Raw genomic sequence first — 21,795 nt, forward strand, 5'->3', positions numbered from 1 at the left:
CCCCGTGACATGCTCAGAGAAAAGTGCGCTCTATGCAGCCCCCCAGTCCATAAGCATACCCTCAAAATCAATGCAATGCTGGAAAACTGCATCCATCTTGGCTCCCCATAGCAGCCGCCCTTCCGCATAAGAGACGTGCGCAGAGATGACAAGGACGTTGTTGCACGTATAACCAGATCCTCCTTCTCTAGGAGAGAGGCATCCGGCACACAACTCTCAGAAGGCTCTCGGGTACAGCTGCTGTTTGCTCTTCTTGTAGCAGCTTCAGGCCCGAGGACTGCCCCCGCCACCCCCAATCTGCATGCCTGACCTGCAAGGCGGTCGAGACACCCTTGGTGATGGGCGAACTCAGAGCTCCAAGATGTCGGGATTCTCCAACAGCACCAGCTCTGTGTCTCGGCCTGCTGGATCTCCATCCCCAGCCCAAAAGCCCCCCAGGCCAAAGAAAGAGCAGCTGCTCCAGCTTAGCTTAGAGTAGAAGGAGAGTGTGAAATTACAACCCTGCTTGCTAAAGCTCTAGGCCAGGGGTGTCAAATATAAGGCCCACGGGCCAGATCTGCCCCCTTGAGAGCTCTTATCTGGCCTGCGAGCCAGGCCCCCCCCTTCTGAATCTGGGCTGCTGAGGCATGGCCCGGACCGACCAAGTGACATTTATATCATATCCAGCCCTAGTCTTATACCCTAACCACTACACTGCTCTGTCTGCTCACTTGGAAGACTGGAGGACAAGGACACGCCAAACCAGGGATGGATCTCCCCCATTTTCAAAACATCAGCCTGAAATAACTTTAAAGGTGTTTAAGCATCACTGCGCCAATAAGAGCACCAGCGACCCTGGAAGCCAGCCGTAGTAACCACAACAGGCTGACCAACGAACGACAATCACTGGAAGATTTAGCTCTCCCAAATTAGCTGCAGAGCAGGGGTGTCAAACATAAGGCCCGCGGGCTGGATCCGGCCCCTTGAGAGCTCTTATTTGGCCCACGAGCCAGCCAGCCATCCCCCACTCTCGATCTGGACTGGCGAGGCATGGCCTGGCCCAGCCGAGTGTCATTTATATCATATCCAGCCCTTGTAACAATTGAATTTGACATCCCTGGGCTAGACCCCCTGCACCCTGGGTCTTCCTCGGGATGTTAACATCCATCAGAGCACCAATCAATCCGACACCTGTCTGCCAGATCTGAAAGAACAAAACCACTCCGGGATAAAACCACTCAGCCTGTTGCAACCAGCGCGGTAAGAAATCAGTCGAAAACAGCAAGCGTGGTTGACATGTTTAAGCGGAATCAGAGGGCATTTCCCGCCACCATTCCCTGCTGAATTCCACATGAAGACCGGCCATGAGGGAAGCCCTCGACAGCCAACCAAACACGTGAGTCCTTCCAAACTTACAACCTGCTAATAAAGCGGAGTTTGAGAAGAACTACTTAGGCCTGCAACTAAGAACTCAATACTCAGTTGCAACTAGAACTAAACCATAGAGCTGAGTTTAAAGGAACTGACCCTGCAATTTAATGCTCTTAATGCGAATAGCCTGCAAGGAACTGTTATCTATCAGCTGAAATTAAATTCAGTCCTCCTTGAAGTTGCAGAAGTGGTTCAAATTCAGCTTGCTCTGAAGGACTAAATATTAGCCATTTTAATTTCCACCTTTGGACCTAACTAACCAGCAAGGCCACACTGCAGTCACGACTCCACCGCTAATCAGACTCCACAATACAAGGGGCCCCTAACCTCCTTCATGCCCCCGGCTCTGCTTTTTGGTTGCGGGATGGCTTATTCCAACCGACACTTGGCAACTATGTACCTTTCAGCAGGGAAGCAGATCTGAGCAAAAATGTCTGGAGTGATACTGGCGAGCACTTCTGAGGCCAGAGAGACTCTCAGTCCTTCACAGGAGTCTGCAGGTTTCAGTAAGAAATGAGCGTCACCGTTGGCCCCCACTCTGTTGACACGGAAGCAATCCCGGCTGAGAGCCAGCGTGGTGTAGTGGCTAAGAGCGGCAGACTCTAATCTGGAGAACCGGGTTCGATCCCCCACTCCTCCATATGAACGACAGACTCTAACCTGGAGAACTGGGTTTGATTCCCCACTCCTCCATATGAACAACAGACTTTAATCTGGAGAACTGGGTTCAACCCCCCACTCCTCCATATGAGCGGCGGACTCTAATCTGGAGAACTGGGCTTGATTCCCCACTCCTCCACATGAGCGGCGGACTCTAATCTGGAGAACTGGGTTCAATTCCCCACTCCTCCATATGAACGACAGACTCTAACTTGGAGAACTGGGTTTGATTCCCCACTCCTCCATATGAACAACAGACTTTAATTTGGCGAACTGGGTTCGATCCCCCACTCCTCCATATGAGCGGTAGACTCTAATCTGGAGAACTGGGTTTGATCCCCCACTCCTCCATAAGAGCGGCGGACTCTAATCTACAGAACCAGGTTCGATTCCCCATTCCTCCACAGGAAGCCTGCTGGGTGACCTTGGGCCAGTCACAGTTCTCTCCAAAGGGAAGGCGATTATAAGCCGCTTTGAGACTCCTTAAAGGTAGAGAAAAGCAGGGTATAAAAACCAACTCTTCTTCTTCCTCTTGGCTAGGCAAGGCTCTGTGGCAAAAGCCAAAACTGGCAGAGAATCTGGCACCCCCCGTCCTTTGACAGAACCGGCTCCCTTCGCTTAGCACCAAGCCTCCCCCCACTCCAGGATCCCCCGGAGCGTCTGCTACAGACCACTGTGTCCCGGAGGGATTATCACTCTCCCAATTAGTAACGTCATAAAAGAAAAAAGTTCTAGTGCAGATAAACACCAGATCATGGTTAAAAACAACACGAAATGGGACAATGCCCTTGGCACACTGAAGATGCAGTGCTTGCACGGTCCAAGGTACGGGCACATTTTCCGTCCTTGGCATTGGAGCGCCAGCCACAGAGAAGGGTGGGCAGGGCCCAGATCAGTAGCTCACCTTCTTTCCCAAGAAAGGAAGAGGCCTCCATGGATGGATTCTGGCCCCAGCCCCATCTGGGCAGAGGAGCGCCTTTTTTAGTACTGTGGCCATGTGGCGATCCAAAATGGGTGCCAAGCCCAAATGGGGGGCAAAGCCCAAATGAGAAGCCAGCATGGTGTGGCGGTGAAGAGCAGCAGACTCTAATCTGGTGAGTCAGGTTGGTTTCCCCACTCCTTCACAGGCAGCCTGCTGGGTGACCTTGGGCTAGTCACTGCTGAATAAGATTGTCTTGGCCTGGAGGGAGACACAGACTCCGGGCTAAGCAAGAGGCAGAGATGCAAACCCTCCCCTGACAGCGGCAATCTGAGGCTGAGCCCTGGTTTCACGAGCAGCGAAGGAAGCTGTGCGAGCCAAGAGGCGCTCCCCTGCCCTTCCCTAAGCTTGCCAGTGGGCAGACTAAAAGGAGCCCCAGCAGCAAGTGCTCTGCATTCATGACCTCCCCATTCAAAGAGAAGGCACAGAGACTGTGGCTGCAGGCATGCTTTATAGAAAGGTGTGATTGCAGGGGGAGTAGGGTTTGTACGTCACATGTCCCCTCACATCTTATCGAGCCCTTGCCCTAAGGATCCCACAGCTCACACGTGACTTTCCCCACATACATCGTATTGGCAGGGGGCACCCGGAGAGTCCTTCGGCAAAAGGGTAAAGGTGCATTTGGAATGACTGGCAACAATGCAAACATTTGGTGGTTACGATCTAGAAATTTCCTCACCGATTTGGTTTCCTAGCCCAATGGAATGATAAAATTTGTCCAAGGGCCCCCAGCGCAGAAACGAGAGATGGGCTGGCCGCAACCGCCTTCATTTGGCAGCTATAATACGGAAGGTCTCTGCAAGACCATGTTCCGTACTTTCACTCCCAGGAACTCCAACAGGGTAGGAAGGAGGAAGAGAAGAAACAGTTGCCCCTCGGGACCTGGGGGTGAACCCTGCAATGGACCTAAACTGACCACAAAGAGGGAATTTTGCCCTGAGACCCCATTTCCAACACTGACCTCTGGACCTTTCTACTAACTGTTCCAGGCCCCTGAATTTCTCCCATACCTGTGCCGTTTCCTGAAAATCACCACCAGTGCTGATATATCTCCGCACTGAAAATAACCCTTGCGAATCCTGAGAAACAAGAGAAGCAGCCGCTTGACTCCTAAAAGACAAGCAAGCGCATCATCCTGGTAAACTGAGCCACAGAAATCAGAAAGCACCAACAGAAGGCCCACAAGCCCCTGCTGAGGCACCCCGAGTTCCAATTTCTGCAAGATTTTTCTTTATAGACAAAAAAGGTTCGCTTTGTTCCTTATTGCTGCGTTATGAGGTAGAAAGCACCGTCCATGTTAAACCGCATACGGAAGGAAAGCTAAGTGCGATCAGCGGGTGTCAGTTAATTAAATATGATAAACGCGATATGAAACCTGTTGGGTCAGTTTTAAAGGAGGAATCAAGAGGGTTGGACCTGCGCAACCCTGAAAGTGTGGTCAGGAAAATTCCGCTTTCAGTTTCCAGAGCCCTTCCCCACCAGTGCTCCTGTGGAAAGTGCAGAGGTTTCTCAGGAGTTCTCGGAAGACGCAAGACTGCTCCACCGTCAGCTTGGATTCGAATTCTCGCAGCAGCTCCTGAGTGGTCGCCTGGCCGTCCACCTGGGCCTGGAAAGCTAGGAAGTTCCGGATGTCGACGAGCAACTCATCGTGTTCCGTTCCTGCGGGCTGCGCAGGCCCTGAGGCTGCTGGGGGACTCTCCTCTCTCGGGCCGTCTCTGCTCTGGGGTGCCACCAGGTGGTTTCGCGCCCTCATTTTGGCTAGCAAAGACGAGGAGTCCAGGGGGGCCGAAGAGGACACCGCTTCCGCTTGGCCATCAAAGTGCGCGCTGGGAGCGGTTTTGTTTTTTTCCTCCTTCCTTGCTCTTTCGGTGTCCTGCAGACAGAAAGGGGAAAATCAAAATTAGTGTCTGTTGTGGAGAGAGGAAGGGAAGGCGATTGTAAGCCGCTTTGAGACTCCTTACAGGTAGAGAAAAGCAGGGTATAAAAACCAATTCTTCTTCTTACGTTGGCCACAATATGCTGATGTCTCACCTTGCAAACCTTTCCTGGAGATGGAGAAGATGATGACGGCATCGCCAAGGCCGGGTTCTTCTTCTGCCCAAACCTGATTGGGAAACACAACACAAAAACGAGAGAATGGCCTCCTCCCAAGCTCACACAGTCACACCAGGCAACGAGTGTCAGTTGGGCTTCTGACAGCTCTGCTGGAAACATCACCTCAGGCTGAAGGAATTATCCGTGGTCTCTATTGAGGAGCCTGAGACGTCCTCCAACTAATTTGCCTCATTTACAACCCCCCTGCCTTTCTACCTAGTGAGGACCCAAAGTGACTTAACATTGAACACAAGAAGCTGCCTTGGTCCATCAAATTGTCTAATCAGACCAGCAGTAGCTGGCTCTCCAGGATCTCAGGCAGAGAGGTCTTTCGCATCACCAACTTGCCTACTTGGAGGACATTGATTCAAAGTGTCACCATGAGTCGGAAGCGACTTGATGGCACTTAACACACACACACTTGCCTAGTCCCTTTAACTGGAGATGCCGGGGATTGAACCTGGGACCTTCTGCATGCCAAGCAGAGGCTCTACCACTGAGCAACACCCCTCCCCAACATTGCCCTCCCCTCCTCCATTTTATCCTCACAACAACCACGCTATGAGGTAGATCAGGCCGAGTGTTGTGAGACCGGACCAAGTTCGCCCAGCAAACATCCGTAGCAGAACAGGGATTCAAGCCTGGCACTAGCCAATACTGGTACACCCAAAGCAGAGAAGTGCCCAAATACTTTGGACTTGAGCCCGCGACCGCTAGGCATTCAGCGAGCCAGCACTCGCCAACCCTGGCTTAACATTTATGGACTACGAACAGCCATCACATATCCCAAGGAGCTAGGAGGCGTTACCTGGTCCTAGAAATCATTACACCGTTACAAATAATCACACAGGCAAGGACACCACAGCATCGGCTCCGGATCTCCTCCTGCAGCTGAGGACCAGCCTCAGGAGGACACCTTGGAGGTCTTCCATTTAGACCAGGGGTGGATCCGACCCTTTTGAGAGCTCCTATGTGACCCCCGACCCAGCCACCCCCACCACTACCACCCCCCACTCTCGATCTGGGCGGGCAAGGCATGGCCCAGCCAAGCGACACTTTTGTCATATCCTGCCCTCGGTAACAATCGAGTTTAGACATTGGCGTAGTTTAAGGACGCTCAGTGGGAGACTGCAAAGCTGAGGGAGGGAACCCGCAGGCAAAAACGTCAAAGCAGGGGTCTCTTACGGTAGGATTCGGCTCTCGGAAGAGGTGCCAAAGGCGAAATTCTGCCTCTCAGTTATACATATTATAATTAACAAACTCATCAAGAGCCTTACTTGACTCTTGCTGGCGAGCCGGATGGGCCGCGGGTACCGGTCCAAGCGGGCACGCCTGAAGCAGCCCCCCGGCACCGTTGCCGAGAGAGTTTCAGAGCTCGGAGAGCATCCTGGGCGACGCGGTTGGCTTCCGCTTCAACCAGCACATAATCCGGGCTGGAAGCTTCCATGATGGAGTCGTGCTTCATGACGCTGTGTATGCCTGCAAGAAGAAGGGTAAGGCATTTCACTTTGAGCATCTAAACCGGGGGTCCCTAACCCTTTTGAGCCTGCAGGCATTTTTAGATCATAGAGCTGGAAGGGACCACCAGGGTCATCTAGTCCAACCCCCTGCTTAATGCAGAAAATTCACAACTACATCCCCCCCACACACAAAGACACCCAGTGACCCCTACTCAATGCCCAGAAGATGGCCAAAAAAAACCCCACACCCAGGATCCCTGGCCAATCTGGCCTGGAGGAAAATTGCTTCCTGACCCCAAAGTGGCGATCAGCATTTCCCTGGGCATGTAAGAAGGGGCCACGAGAGCCAAACACTGGCACAACCCTTCCTGCCCTCCCTCTCATCATCTGCCTAAGTTCACAGGATCAGCATTGCTGACAGATGGCCATCTAGCCTCTGCTAGATTATGACACAACATGTTGGCACACCTACAAAATGGCTGCCACAGCTTTCCTGCAGTCAGTGAAGATCCTTGTGTTGTGGTGGCAACTGCTGCCAAAGCAACGTTTTTAAAGATCTGAACAGCAAATGAAATCTCCAACAGCAAATCAGAAGCCTCACCAATCAGATACCCTCACCCACTTTCTAAAAATACTTGGCAGACACCAGGAGTTGGCTGGTGCCATAGTGCCCACACGGGCACCACATTGGAGATCACTGATTTAAACTGTATTTTACAGTACTGTACTCATGAAAATTCTTAGTACTTGACGTTTACAGCACATCTCTAAGATACCATGACTAATCCACTATGGGAGATAAACCCAACTTCTCTGGGTAAAACAATACCTTGGGGTGTCCTTGGATCCTTTCTCCCTGCCCCTTCCCCAAAATGTTCCAGAAAGGCCCAAATGTTGCAAAGTAAGCCAATTTATCAAATTTATCCTAATTGCTGGATTTGGATTAAACTCCAGTGTAGGACTTTAGCTGCCCACAACTCCTGAGTTAGGGCTTCACCCTCTTCTATGAGACACAAGGAAGGACAGCTACCTGATTTTTTGAAAAGTTTCTCCAATACATAATCCTCGTTTTTTTTGGAATCCCTCTCTTCCTTCCTGTCTTCCCTTTGGTACTTCCTTTTCTTCACCAGGTGAGGAATTCGCTCCCCCTCGAACCTGGCGTCGCGAGAGCACCTGACCCTTTTCGACGGGCCCTTCCCGCCTTCATGCTCTGGGCTCCCATGTTTTAATTTTGAAGTCCGCTTGCTTGGACTAGCATCTGATTGCTCCTTCTGAAAGCTTTCCTCTTGCTCCTTGCATTGGCTGGTATTTTCAAGCGCAAAATTATGCTGCCTCTCTGCACTGACACTCGATTCGCCAACGGTAACGGAGTTCAAATGTCCCACAGGCTCAAAAGGCCCGTTCTGCCCTAGCTGTACCCTGGACTGTGATCCCCCACGTGTTCTGAACGTCTTCCCTTCCACTCCGGTGAATGAACCTGAATTAACGGAAGTAATCTGGGCGTCATCCTTTGAGAAATCAGCAGTTCGCAGGGATGTTTCTGTGTTTCCCTCAATATATTGAACCGATCCCATATGAGTTGTAGCCGGTAGACTAGCACACTGTCTTTCTGAGAAGGAATTGGACAGTTTACTGAGTTTTGATGAGCTGTGCTTGGAAAGAGGAGTGCGTTTTTTAGACGCATCAGCGAGGGCCGTCGATTTGCGCTTCGATGCTCTCTTAGGTGTTGGGACATCGGAACCGGTGCCTGAAATACATGACAGGAAAGCCATTAGCCGTTCCTGCCCCCCTCTTTGCTGTGCCAACGCAACAGTCTCTCCTGAGAGCCAGCGTGGTGCAGTGGTTAAGAGGGTGGTTTGGAGCGGTGGACTCTAATCTGGAGAACCGGGTTTGATTCCCCACTCCTCCACATGAGCGGCGGACTCTAATCTGGAGAACCAGGTTTGATTCCCCACTCCTCCCCATGAGTGGCAGAGGCTAATCAGCTGAACCGTGTTGGTTTCCCCACTCCTCACTCCTCCACATGAAGCTAGCTGGGGACCTTGGGCTAGTCACAGTCCTCTCAGAGCTCTCTCAGCCCCACCTACCTCACAGGGTGTCTGTTGTGGGGAGGAGAAGGGAAGGTGATTGTAAGCCGGTTTGATTCTCTCTTAAGTGGTAGAGAAAGTCGGCATATGAAAATCAACTCTTCTTCCTTAGGCATACCTGCAAAAATCGCGCTGGTTTCTGTCCCCTGAGCCCCATCCGGGCTGCTCAACGTAAAGAGCTCATAGAGATCATTGGATTTGAAAAAGCGCCTTTGCTTTGGGTCTTTCAACACTCTGTTTGTTAGAAACTGCTTGAAGATTTGTCTGGAAGACACAGAATAGTGTATTAAGACATCTGTAACTCTTTGTTGAAACCACTAAACACTAAACTCGACAAGAAAAACTTAGTGATGTGAATTTTACCCAAGAGAGCAATTATACTAAGCAATGAGAATCCTGTTTCGTGTAGACGTTCTGATTTATTTCAGTAACTTTTAAGCAATTCACCAACAGCTAACCATATGAATCTAACTGCATTTGACAGTCCCAGAACGCACCAAGGAAATATCCTATGAGGTGCTATTTGTCCCAAGTAGAAAATAATTTGTGACAACTCAAAAACTGCGCATTTTGTTTTACAACAAGAGGAGAAATCCCCATGAAGGAGGGAAAGCAAGCAGATAATTGTGTTAAACGCAGCCAGATGTTGCCAGAGGTGTTCACACCAAAAAACCATAACTGAAGAAGAAGAGTTAGTTTTTATATGCCGATTTTCTCTACCTTTCTAAAGAGAATCAGACTGGCTTACAATCTCCTTCCCTTCCTCTCCCCACAACAGACACCTTGTGAGGTAGGTGGGGCTGAGAGAGCTCTAAGAGAACTGTGACTAGCCCAAGGTCACCCAGCAGACTTAATGTGGAGGAGTGGGGAAACCAACCCTGTTCTCCAGATTAGAGTCCACTGCTCTTAACCACTCCACCACGCTGGCTCTCAGCCAGTTTTGCTTCTGTGTCGATGGACTGAGAGGACACCTCCCACATGAGCTGTTCTCGTAATTGGCCTCTCCCTGAGCAAAATCATTCCTGTCTAGTCTCACAGGTAGATTCAGCTTCTCCAACAAGCTTAAATACTTTCCTGGCACAGCTGCATAATGGAAGCGCTAAACAAAGACCGACTTAGAGAGGACAAAACTCCAACTTCAAAACACACAAAGAAAAAAGAAACTTTTTTTGTGTCGACACAACAAAGAAGATCCGACTGACTCTGGAAGTTACTTCATTTCTGTTTTGCATCAGAACAGTATCTTGAATCCCAGGGTTCGAAATTCTCTGGCCGAGCGAGCAAGAGTGCCACCCTGGATGAGTAGCTGTCCTGGAGTATGCGGCTTCGAGTTCTATGCAAGAAAGGGGCAAGACAGATAGATACATCACTTAAGGAAGAAACAAATCCGTGCACCCGCTGACCTGTGGTAAATCTTTTCTTCGATGGTCCCTGCAGTGAGAAGCCTGTAAACCGTCACCTCCTTCTTCTGGCCTATTCGCCACGCGCGCTCTCGGGCCTAGAACACAAAGGTAAACTTCAGACACCGCGCGGGGGAGGGGGAAAGAATGGCCTTGACATTTGCACAAGCGTAAGCTCCTTTTTATACAGCACGTCACAGTTAACCTCGTGAGCCTCTGAATGTCTTTCTTCTCCCTCCCTGTGCTTTGAGAAAAAGCTGGATACATATCAGCTAGATGCGCTTTAGGGTTAAGATTTCCTGCTGTGGGGCAGATGCCTGGGTGACATCGCTTTCACTAGGCCCATCCTTAATTAATGCTTCTCTGCCAGGGGACCTACCTGGGTATCTGTGCTGGGATTCCAGTCTGGGTCGTAGATAATCACTCTGTTAGCCCCTGTCAGGTTCACGCCAAGCCCACCGACTCGGGTGGTCAGGAGGAATACGAATATGGACACATCCTGCAAAACACAGCGCAAGGAACGCTCAGCACTGTAACCGATGAGCCAGGTTTCCTCTGGGATATGTCCTGCACTGCTACTCAGGCAGGGTGATTTATATTGCAGACACACCCTAACCTATTTATTTGTTTATTTTTGCGATTTACAGCCCTCCCTCCCTGGCCGAAGCCAGGCTCAGAGCAGGTAACATCATTTAAAATACATCAATAATAATCAATAGTAAAATTAACCATGAATTCTTAATTTAAAAACAATAAAATCCCAATTAAAACTTAAGAACTCCATATGGCACCAAAATTCCAATCATGTTGCCAGAGATAAACAGCAGGTTACCCCTCACATGAACACATGAAGCTGCCTTATACTGAGTCAGACCCCCCCCTTGGTCCATCCAAGTCAGTATTGTCTATTTAGACCGGCAGCAGCTCTCCTGGGTCTCAGGCAAGAGGTCTTTCACATCACCTACTTGCCTGGAGATGCCGGGAATTGAACCTGGGACCTTCTGCATGTCAAACAGAGCCACTGAGCCACAGCCACTCCCCCTCAGTTGGCATAAAATAAAATAAAAAGGAGGGGGGTGGGGAGGCCAGCAAAGATGACACTCGCGGCCGCCCTCAACTGTGTGTGTGTTAAGAGCCGTCAAGTTGCTTCCGACTCATGGCGACCCTATGAATGAAAGTCCTCCAAAATGTCCTATCTTTGACAGCCTTGCTCAGATCTTGCAAATTGAAGGCTGTGGCTTCCTTTATTGAGTCAATCCATCTCTTGTTGGGTCTTCCTCTTTTCCTGCTGCCCTCAACTGGAGGCCTGGCGGAATAGCTCTGTCTTGCAGGCCCTGCGGAACTCTTTAAGGTCCCGCAGGGCCCTGATGTCACCAGACGGAGCATTCCACCAGGCCGGAGCCAGGGCCGAGAAGGCCCAGGCTCTCGTCGAGGACAGCCACACGCTCTTAGGGACAGGGACCACCAGTAGACCACCAGGGGACATGATAGCCATCTTCAAGTACTTGAAGAGCTGTCATATAGAGGAGGGTGCCGAGTAGTTTTCTGTTGCCCCTGAAGGTCAGACCAGAACCAACAGGTTGAAATTAAATCAAGAGTTTCCATGTAGACATTAGGAAGAATTTTCTAACAGTTAGAGCAGTTCCTCAGTGGAAAAGGCTTCCTCAGAAGGTGGTGAGCTCTCCTTCCCTGGAGGTTTTTAAGCAGAGACTAGATGGCCGCCTGTCAGCACTGCTGATTCTGTGACCTTAGGCAGTTCATGAGTGGGAGGGCCATCTTCTGGGCCTGGAGTAGGGGTCACTGAGGATGTGTGTGGGGGGAGGTAGCTGTGAAATCCCTGTAATGAGTAGGGGGTTGGACTAGATGACCCTGGTGGTCCCTTCCAACTCTATGACTCTTCTCAGATGACTGTAAAGATCTTCGGGGGGTATAGCAGGAGAGGCGGTCCTGAAGATACGAAGGTCCCAGGCCGTGTAAGGCTTTAAACCGAGTGTTGTACACGTGCTGGACTGCTGGGTGGCCTGGGGGTGCACTCCCAGAAGGCTGCAATGCGTCCGTCCCATGCTCGGCCCATGGCAAGCAGGCGGCAACAGCCTCGCCGTGCCTCACCTCGTTGTATCTCGCAATCAGCGGCTGCCTGGACCCGACAGCTGTGGTGCCGTCCATCTTCAAGTAGGAGTAGTTCCTCTGCCGCAGGAACGCTTCCAGGATGTGCAGCATCTGCAGTGTTGAGGGGAAAGTGTTTTGCTGACAGCCAAAATTAAACCACAACCTTATATTCCCAGGGCTTCCCGGCATGGATGCAAGAGCAGTCTGACACGCGACTTGCCGCGTCTGCAGCTCTGCACACAAAGCTTTGTTCTCCGGGGGGGGGGGGGGAGTGGGTGCCCCACTCTATGCCTCGCAAACGTGATTTGTGAAATGGACTTGAACGAAGACCAAGTTCTATGAGGAAAGGTGGAAGGAGCTGGGTATGTTTAGCCTGGAGAGGCGACAACTGAGAGGGGAGTGCTCGGACCAGCGTAAAACTGCCAAGTGCAATTTCACACTCTGCAGCATTTATTTCTTTTCTTTATTCGTACCCGTCTTTCCTCCCTACGGAATCCCAAAGCGGCTGACCATCCTCCTCTTCTCTGCTGCTGACCAGAACTACCCAGCACAAGGAAGAGCTATGATTCCATTTTGCGTGGTGTGAAAGCGTCGTGGCTCCTCGGAGGATCCCCCAAACCACTTCCGAGCTGCCAGAACCCAACTGCTGGCCTCAACCCGAGCAGCGCCCGCACCTCGCCGCATTCGGACGACCCACCTGCCGCGACTGAGTGAAGAGCAGCACCCGGTGTCCCTGCTTGTGCCAGATTTTCAGCAGAGACTCAACAACAATCATTTTCCCGGAACGCTTCCAGTAGCCAAAGTGGTCCTCTTCGCTCAGCTCTTCGTCAGGGACCCCCTTCAAAATCTTCGGGCCGCCAGAAAAGAGGTCCGGGTGGTTGCAGATCTTTCTCAAGGCCACCAGTCCAGAGAAAATCTACAAAGAACACACAGTTTTCAGTTGCAAAACATTCCTACCCTATTCACCAGGACAGAACAGACTGGAAGCAAACAGCTGTTTATTTCTGTCGATTTTCAAAAGCAGGCCCTTCTTTTGATTGTGGGCAAAATATCATGAGAGGGAGGGCAGGAAGGGTTGAACCAGTGCTTGGCTCTCATGGCCCTTTCTTGCGTGCCCAGGGAAATGCCAATTGCCACTTTGGGGTCAGGAAGCAGTTTTCCTCCAGGCCAGATTGGCCAGGGATCCTGGAAGGGTTTTTTTGGGCGGGGGGGGGGGGCATCTTCTAGGCATGGAGTAGGGGTCATTGAGGGTGTGTGGGGCGAGGTAACTGTGAATTCCCTGCATTGTGCAGGGGGTTGGACGAGATGACCCTGGAGGTCCCTTCCAACTCTGATTCTATGACCCGATGATTCTATCACAGCATGGACAGAATAGTCAAGGACTAGTGTGGTGAAGGTGTTTATTATGCTGACCTTTGGGAGGTGGTGGAAAGTGGTGTCAAGTCACAGCCGAGTTATTGTGACCCTGGTGGGGTTTTCAGGGCAAGAGTCGTTCAGAGGTGGTTTGCCATTGCCTGCCTCTACGTAGCAACCCTTGATTATCCTTGGTCTCCTATCCAAGAACTAACCAGAGCCAACCCTGTTTAGCTTCCGAGATCTCCTTAGGTGAGCCCTCGTGGGGTTTTCGATGCAAGAGATGTTTGAAGGTGGTTTGCCTGCCTCTGCATAGTGACCCTGGGCTTCCTTGGGGGTCTCCCATCCAAGTCCTCACCAGGGCCGACCCTGCTTAGCTTCCAAGATCTGATGAGGTTAGACGAGCCTGGGCCATCCAGGTCATGGCATTTGGGAGACCCAGGTTCAAATCCACCTCAGAAACAAATCCCACCAGAGGACCTTAGGTTCAGTCACTATCTCCTGAGTTTCACCTACTTTATAAGATGTGAGGAGACACAGGAGAGGGATTGTACTGCCCTGAGTTCTTCGGGGTAAAAGATAAAAAATAAGAGTAACACATGCAAGCTCTGTACCAAAGGGACGCCGGACGATTCCCTGGGATTCCTCACATGAGCTGTGGCAATGCAATGCAAAATGCACAAGCTGCTACCTGGCTGAGCGCCTCTCCAGGAACGCGGGCAGCAGCCTGCAGTCCAAGGCTCTTTGACTGGAGCTGCCACCAGGGGAGGCTGGCACCCTACAGCATTCACTCCCCACGCAAGGCATGCTTTCCTGAGACAGATGGCTTCCCATCTAAACCACCGCCTGGCAAGGGAGGCTGCCGTTCCCTTGCCCTCTTCTCCTCCTACAGCTCTCCATCTCTACCACTTATGGGAGACTCAAACCGGCTTACAATCACCTTTCCCTTCCCCTCCCCACAACAGACACCCTGTGAGGTAGGTGGGGCTGAGAGAGCTGTGACTAGCCCCAGGTCATCCAGCTGGCTTCGTGTGTAGGAGTGGGGAAACAAATCCAGTTCACCAGATTAGCCTCTGCCGCTCATGTGGAGTGGGGAATCGAACCCGGTTCTCCACATCAGACTCCACCGCTCCAAACCACCGCTCTTAAACACTACACCACGCTGGCTCTCCACTACACCACGCTGGCAGGGTGTTGTCATTTCAGCTGAGCTAACGGCAGCACTGTTTGCAAAGCAGTTTGACAGCAAACGGAGAAGATCAACATTTTCTCTCTCTCACATAACCTGACACTTCATTTTTTGAGCTTTCACTATTTTTTTAATTGACAGGGCTGCTAACAGGGCTGGAGAAAAATGTCCTGTCCGTGGAACACAGGCAGGATAATGCTGCTGCCGTCGTCTGGTTTGTGGGCTTCCTGGAGGCACCTGGTTGGTCGCTGCGAGAACAACAGACTGCTGGAATTGATGGGCCTGGGTCTGATCCAGCAGGGCCTTTTCTAAAGGGGGCTTAATGTGCAGAAATGGGCAGCCGAAACTCTTAACCATATAGAGGCAAACAGCATCCCCTGGTAAACCAGCCTCCGTTCAAGGGAGGGGACATCTGTTTTTGCCTTCTAGGGAATTGGCAACCCATCATGTCTTTTCAGCTGCACTAACCTGCATGTCTCCATTGAGAATCTGATAAACTTCTTTGGAATCGATGAAGTTTTTGTAAACTTGGTGCTGCTCATCTGTTAAACGGCAAAACAGAACCTGCGGAGAGAGACAATGCCGAAAGTCATGGCATTTTACACCATAATCAGAGGACATGGGATGTTACAAAGGAGCATAAAACAACAGCAAAGGCCGCCCCCCTTCCCAAGGAGTGGACAGCCGAACAAATGGCATGGCTCCTGCCTTAAATCACATTGGGCAAAATCCTTGTAAGGGATTTTATAGAATCACAGAGTTGTAAGGGTCCAAAGAGGCCAACTAGTCCAACCCCCTGCTCAATGAAGGATCAGCCTAGAGCATCCCTGACAAATGCTTATCCAGCCTCTGCTTAAAGGCTGCCAGTGAGGGGGAGCTCAACACCTCCCTAGGTAGCTGATTCCACTGTCGAACTACTCTTACAGTAAAAAATGTTGCCTAATATCCAGTTGGTAACTTCCCACCTGCAATTTTAACCCATGATTGGGAGTCCTCTTCTCTGCTGCCAACAGGAACAGCTCCCTGCCCTCCTCTAAGAGACAACCCTTTAAATACTTAAAAAGAGCAATCGTGTCCCCCCCTCAACCTCCTCTTCTCCAGACTGAACATGCCCAACTTCTTCAGCCTTCCCTCAAAGGGCTTGGTCTCCAGGCCCCCGATCATCCTCGTTGATCTCCTCTGCACACACTCTGTTCTGTCCACATAGTTTTGAAGTGAGGCCTCCAGAACTGCACACGGTATTCCTGGTGCGGCCTGACCAATGCAGTGTACAGTGGGACTATGTATTTCCCAGGCTCCTCAAAGGAACATATCTTTCACAGAATGTCTGTCTCCCCCCACAACCACCACCCTGCTTGACACCGACGGTCAGGGAGTCAGCAGCGGCTGGAGGCAGCCGAGGCCAAGTTCAGGAGTTGGGACAAAGTTTCTTTGCCCACGACAGGAACGAATGCAACCTGCTGGCATTCTCAGGCACGCCCTCCCTCCCAACCTCCCCTCTGTATAATAGTAATAATCATAATAACAATAGCAGTAATAATAACAATAACATCATTAATGATAGTATTAACAATAAAAGTATTAACATTAATAGTATTAACAATAGTAGTATTAATAATAGTAGTAGTATATTATTAATTGTTGTTGTCATCATCTTTATCTTTTGTTTATACCCCGCCCTCCCCTGGCCAAGCCGGGCTCAGGACGGCTACCAACACAGCTAAATGCACATAACATTTACTTAAAATACAAATAAAACAACCGAACCTATTTTAAAACATTCTAAAATGTAATAAAACCTTAGCAGGCTGTAATTCTAAGAATCGAACTTCGGCGCCCAGTTTCCTATGCAGGCAGCAATGACAACATGGTTGGGCTAGCTGTTACAGCGTCGTGCCCATATTACAAATCTCAGCTCTCAGGAAGGGGGGAGCAATGGACCTGGACACAAACTGAAACATTTGCATTAGTCTCCCCATTTTATAGTCCCACAGAATTTTTTTTCTATGCAATGCACCTTCATCAGTTAGGGCAAGGGTCGCAAAAGCGCGGCTCCTGAGCCGCAAGTGGCTCTTTGGGCCCCTCAGTGCGGCTCTTCCCACGTGAGGAAGCAGCACCCTAGGCCGGCCAAAGCAGCAGGAGGGTCTCCGAGAGAGGAAGGAGTGGCCCTTCCTCCTTCTCGCCCCAGCGCCGTCCCCGCCTCTCACCATTGCGGCGGCGGCGGCCAGAGAACGACAAGAGCCCCTCAGCTGCCACCCCCCGTCTTTTCTTGCCGCCCGGCTGAGCGCCTTGGTTTGGCAGAGAGGGGGCTCCTCCCTCCCTCCTCCCTTCCTTCTCTCCACCGTGAGGAGTGAGGCGTGGCTGTCCGGTCCTCATTTCGGCCGCTGCCGCCTTCCCTCATCTGTCTCTATGGGCGACTGGAGCTGGGCGACCTCTCACCCCCCACCTCCTCCTCCTCCTCCTGTTGGCTCCGCCTGGCCCTGGGCGGGGAAGGCGACGATGCTTCCTGGGCCAGGACCGAGCTTGCTTCGCCCTCCCCGCGCCTCAGACTGAGAGTTTGGAGCCGGTCCAGCACATCGCCTTCCCACCCCCCGCGCAGGCCGCATCTTGCCCGGCCGGGATCTTGCGGGGGAACTTCCAGGGCAGGGGGCGGATTTTGCGCCTTAATCACTGGCCCACTTGGAAGGGGTAAACTCTCCTCACCCCCCTCAGGCAGCTCCCAAAAGTCCAGCTCCAGGCTGCCTTTCTTCCCGTTTCTTCCTTCTCTTTCCTTTCCCAGTTCCTTCCTTTCTTTCTGTCCCTCCCCCACTCTTCCTTCCTTCCATCCTTCCTCCCTTTCATCCTTTCTTCCCCAGTTCCTTCTTTCTCTTTCCTTTCCCCCTTCCTTCCTCTTTCTTTCTCTCTGTCCCTCCCCCCACTCTTCCTTCCTTCCTTCCATCCTTCCTCCCTTTCATCCTTTCTTCCCCAGTTCCTTCCTTCTCTTTCCTTTCCCAGTTCCTTCCTTTCTTTCTGTCCCTCCCCCACTCTTCCTTCCTTCCATCCTTCCTCCCTTTCATCCTTTCTTCCCCAGTTCCTTCCTTCTCTTTCCTTTCCCAGTTCCTTTCTTTCTTTCTCCATTCCTCCCCCCTCCCTTCCTCTACTAGCATTTGCTGTTCTTTCCCTTTTCGGTTCTACATATTCATGCAAACAATCTTTTTCAAGCATGAACCTTATCAAGAGTAAATTGAGAAGTCGTCTTATTTATGAGAACCTGGAATCATGCCTAAAATTAAAAACAACAACATACAAACCTGATTTACCCAAACTTTCCAAGGAGATGCAAGGCCATTGTTCACATTAAGTGTTTGTCAGTCATTGTCATGATTTAATTTTATGGATACCTTACTTACAATTTAATTTCTATCAATAAATAAGATCATTATTAAGTATGATATCAAGTTTTATTCAGTGTACCTATAGTTTAATTAAGACTTAAAACTTTAATTAAAGTTTATTAAGTTAATAAACAGTGTACCTACCTATATAGTTTAAGTTTAAGAAATTTGGCTCTCAAAAGAAATCTCAATGGTTGTACTGCTGATATTTGGCTCTCTTGACTAATGAGTTTGCCGACCACTGAGTTAGGGGAAAGGAGGCACAAATGAACTGCATCACTCCTTTTTGTGTTTCTGGGGTACTCTAGATATATTTAGGGGGAAGACACCCGCCTTGCCCCTCACTGTATTCCTCCATAACAAAAGCCAAGCCGCTCTGCAAAAAAAGTTATCAAGACATGGAAATAACACCATTGAACGTTACCTGTTCATTTTTATCCGGCAGCGAGAGGCTCATCTGGACATCCGATTTCATTCTTCGCAGCAGGTAAGGGTTAATGGTATCCCGTAAAACACAAGCGCACTTGTAGGCCGTTTTAACCTTTTGAAGGAAAGAAGGCGGCAAATTTTTATCCCCCCGCTGCCACTAAAGAGCGTGCAAGTCTTGTGGGCACGACAGCCGTCCCACTTCACTCCTACCACAACCATGCGAGAAGCACCTGCTTTTTAATCTGATAATTAAAAATGAATTTGCAAGAAAACTCACGTTATATCAAAAGTGATCATGTTTAACGTCCTGTTTAAATGGTCAGCATCTCCCAGTGTCATCAGTCTGTTTTGTCGCTTGGTGGAATTTGCTTCATTCATAGGATTCCACCCACCTTCCCACACACAAACAGACTGACTGCTACAGAGAGACTTAACACAGCTACCCCGTGACAAATCCATTTCCATTTATTTACTAGCTCCTTTGACCAAAGGTCTTGAGCTTAACACCCGTGACAAATCCGAAGTGTCCCTGCAGTTCTTGGGATCCTGGCCCCTCTGCTCAAGGCACAGAAGGACGGCCTTGGCCACTTCTGGGTGTGGTCATGTTGCTGTGTGTGTTAAGTGCTGTCAAGTCGCTTCTGACTCATGGGTGACCCTATGGACCAATGTCCTCCAAAACAGCCTTGCTCAGGTCTTGCAAACTGAGGGCCGCGGCTCAGTTTGCAAGACCTGAGTCAATCCATCTCTTGTTAGGTCTTCCTCTTTTCCTGCTGCCTTCAACTTTTCCTAGCATGACTGTCTTTTCCAGTGGCTCTTGTCTTCTCATAATGTGGCCAAAATGCGACAGCCTCAGTTTAGTCATTTTAGCTTCTAGGGTCAGTTCAGGCTTGATTTGATCTAGAACTCACTGATTTGTTGTTTTTGGTAGTCCACGGTATCCGTAACCCTCCCCTCCAACACCACATTTCAAAGGAAACTACTTTCTTCCTATCAGCTTTCTTCATTGTCCAGCTCTCACACCCATACATAGTAATAGGGAATACCATGGCATGTATTAACCTGATCTTGGTGGCCAGTGACACATCCTTACACTTCAAAAAAATTTCTAGCTCCTTCATGGCTGCCCTTCCCAGTCTCCATCTCCTGATTTCTTGGCTGCAGTCTCCCTTTTGGCTGATAATGGAGCCAAGGAATAGAAAGTCTTGAACAATTTCAATTTCCTCATTGTCAACCTTAAAGTTGACTGTTGTTACCTCTGCATTTCTCAGGGATCTAAGTTGCTTTACAGGTATTTCTATCATGATCCCTTTTAGTCAACTTGCAGTTAATTTAGACTCCCGGATCCGTTTCCGCTTCTGTCTTTCCTAGCTAATGAGTTTCAGCACATAGAATCCTAGAATCATAGAGTTGGGCCATACAGGCCAACTACTCCAACCCCCTGCTTAATGCAGGTTCAGCCTACAGCATCCCTGACAAGTGTTCGTCCAGCCTCTATTTAAAGAGTGCCAGTGAGGGGGAGCTCACCACCTCCCTAGGTAGCCCATTCCACTGTCAAACAACTTTTATGGGGGGGGGAATTCCAAGTATCCAAACAGTACCTTTCCACCCGCAATTTAAACCCATTATTGCAAGTCCCATGATCCTCTGCTGCCAACCAGAACAGCTCCCTGCCCTTCTCTAAGTGACAGCCCTTCAAACACTTAAAGACAGCAATGCAGGATAACACCCTGGGATGTGCACAGTCAATCTACAGTCAAGCTTTCAGTGGGACCTGCACATGGAACACTCACTATGTTAACTTTACCTGAACCGGAGAAGCATTGGCGTACCCCCCCATGGTTATCGGGACAGAAAACTGCTCCATGAAGACAGGAAGCGTTCCCAGTTTCCCAGGAAATACAAAGTCGATGAGTGACCAGAGCTCCTTTAGGTTGTTTTGCATCGGTGAGCCAGACATGATGATTCGATGTGGAGTGCTGAACTGCAGGATTTTTTGTGTAAAAAAAAAAAAAGTGCGTTACAAATACAAAGAAGTAAGATTGTCAATTAACTGTTGCATTTTAGTGGCGTGTCGCACACATTTCCCTGAGAGAAAGGTGGCCTAGGCCCCCAAACATCAAGCTCCAACTTATTATTTGCCACAACACAGCTGGCCCTCTCCCCTCTGGGCACAGAAAACATCCTAAACGAGCCGTATTCCTTCTTCCCACTTTCCCCCCAACACCGTTGCCCAACTCCCTCCTGCCATGCCCGCTTTCCTCAGCCTGATCTCAGTCCACTCACCTTTACTGCCATTCTGCCCACCCTCCCGGCTTAACCCACCCACCTGCCTCTGGTGCCGTGACCTCAGCCACCTTCCCCAAACTGGGGCTTGGGGTACCCTTGTGGACAAAAAGCTAACCTGCAAGTTGTAAGGGGAAATGGGGGGGGGGGAATGGCACCCCTTCCTTTGAAATCACAGTACAGCTTCTGCTTCGTAGGGCCTGGGAAGGAAATAAACTTTCCCTCATAAGAAAAGCTCTTATGGTAGCCAACCAGGTGCCTCTAGGAAGCCCACAAACAAGACGACTGCAGCAGTATTATCCTGCCTGTGTTCCACAGCACCTAAGATAACAGGCATGCTCCTCTGATCCTGGAGAGAATAGGCATGCATCATGACTAGCATCCATTTTGACTAGTAGCCATGAATAGCGCTCTCCTCCATGAACGTGTCCACTCCTCTCTTAAAGCCTTCCACATTGGAAGCCATCACCACATTTTGGGGCGGGGAGTTCCACAATTTCACTATGCATTGTGTGAAGAAATACTTCCTTTTTTCTGTTTTGAATCTCTCCAGCTTCAGCAGATGACCCCGCGATCAGGTATTATGAGAGAGGGAGAAAAGCTTCTCCCTGTCCACTGTCTCCAAACCATGAATAACTGTATAGACCTCTATCATGTCTCCCCTTAACCGCCTTCTTTCCAAGCTAAACAGCGCTAAGCATTTTAACTGCTCCTCATAGGGCAGTTGCTCTGGTCCCTTATCATTTTGGTTGCTCTTTTCCGCAACTTCTCAAGCTCTGCAATACCCTCCTCACTGCAGCCCTTGGCACGACATGGCTTCTTGTTCATAAGGGAGTCCGACCCCACAGCGCTGACTTCTGAGAGATAATGGGGGAGGGCCCCTGCACTGAGTCCCTCTCACTTATGGTTTGTGGCATCCAACTCGTAATTATTAAACAGGGTATCTGTGTCGTGGCTTCTGAAAGATA

General features: G+C 50.2%; 1 protein-coding gene across 1 annotated transcript in view; it reads right to left on the reverse strand.

Moving 5' to 3' along the window:
• Positions 1-4,487: 4,487 nt before the first annotated feature.
• Positions 4,488-21,795, reverse strand: part of ERCC6 (ERCC excision repair 6, chromatin remodeling factor) — a 43,513-nt gene continuing 26,205 nt past the window's right edge. Inside the window, exons 9-20 of the mRNA XM_056849825.1 lie at positions 20,349-20,525; positions 18,540-18,656; positions 15,210-15,305; positions 12,897-13,115; positions 12,200-12,310; positions 10,470-10,589; positions 10,094-10,188; positions 8,809-8,954; positions 7,634-8,350; positions 6,421-6,622; positions 5,081-5,153; positions 4,488-4,922 (exon numbers count right to left, since the gene is read on the reverse strand). Of these exons, the coding sequence (XP_056705803.1) occupies positions 4,488-4,922; positions 5,081-5,153; positions 6,421-6,622; positions 7,634-8,350; positions 8,809-8,954; positions 10,094-10,188; positions 10,470-10,589; positions 12,200-12,310; positions 12,897-13,115; positions 15,210-15,305; positions 18,540-18,656; positions 20,349-20,525 (2,508 nt within the window). The remainder of the gene's footprint in view (positions 4,923-5,080; positions 5,154-6,420; positions 6,623-7,633; positions 8,351-8,808; positions 8,955-10,093; positions 10,189-10,469; positions 10,590-12,199; positions 12,311-12,896; positions 13,116-15,209; positions 15,306-18,539; positions 18,657-20,348; positions 20,526-21,795) is intronic.

Source organism: Euleptes europaea, chromosome 5 (assembly GCF_029931775.1).
Source record: "Euleptes europaea isolate rEulEur1 chromosome 5, rEulEur1.hap1, whole genome shotgun sequence".
Classification (NCBI taxonomy): Eukaryota; Metazoa; Chordata; class Lepidosauria; order Squamata; family Sphaerodactylidae; genus Euleptes; species Euleptes europaea.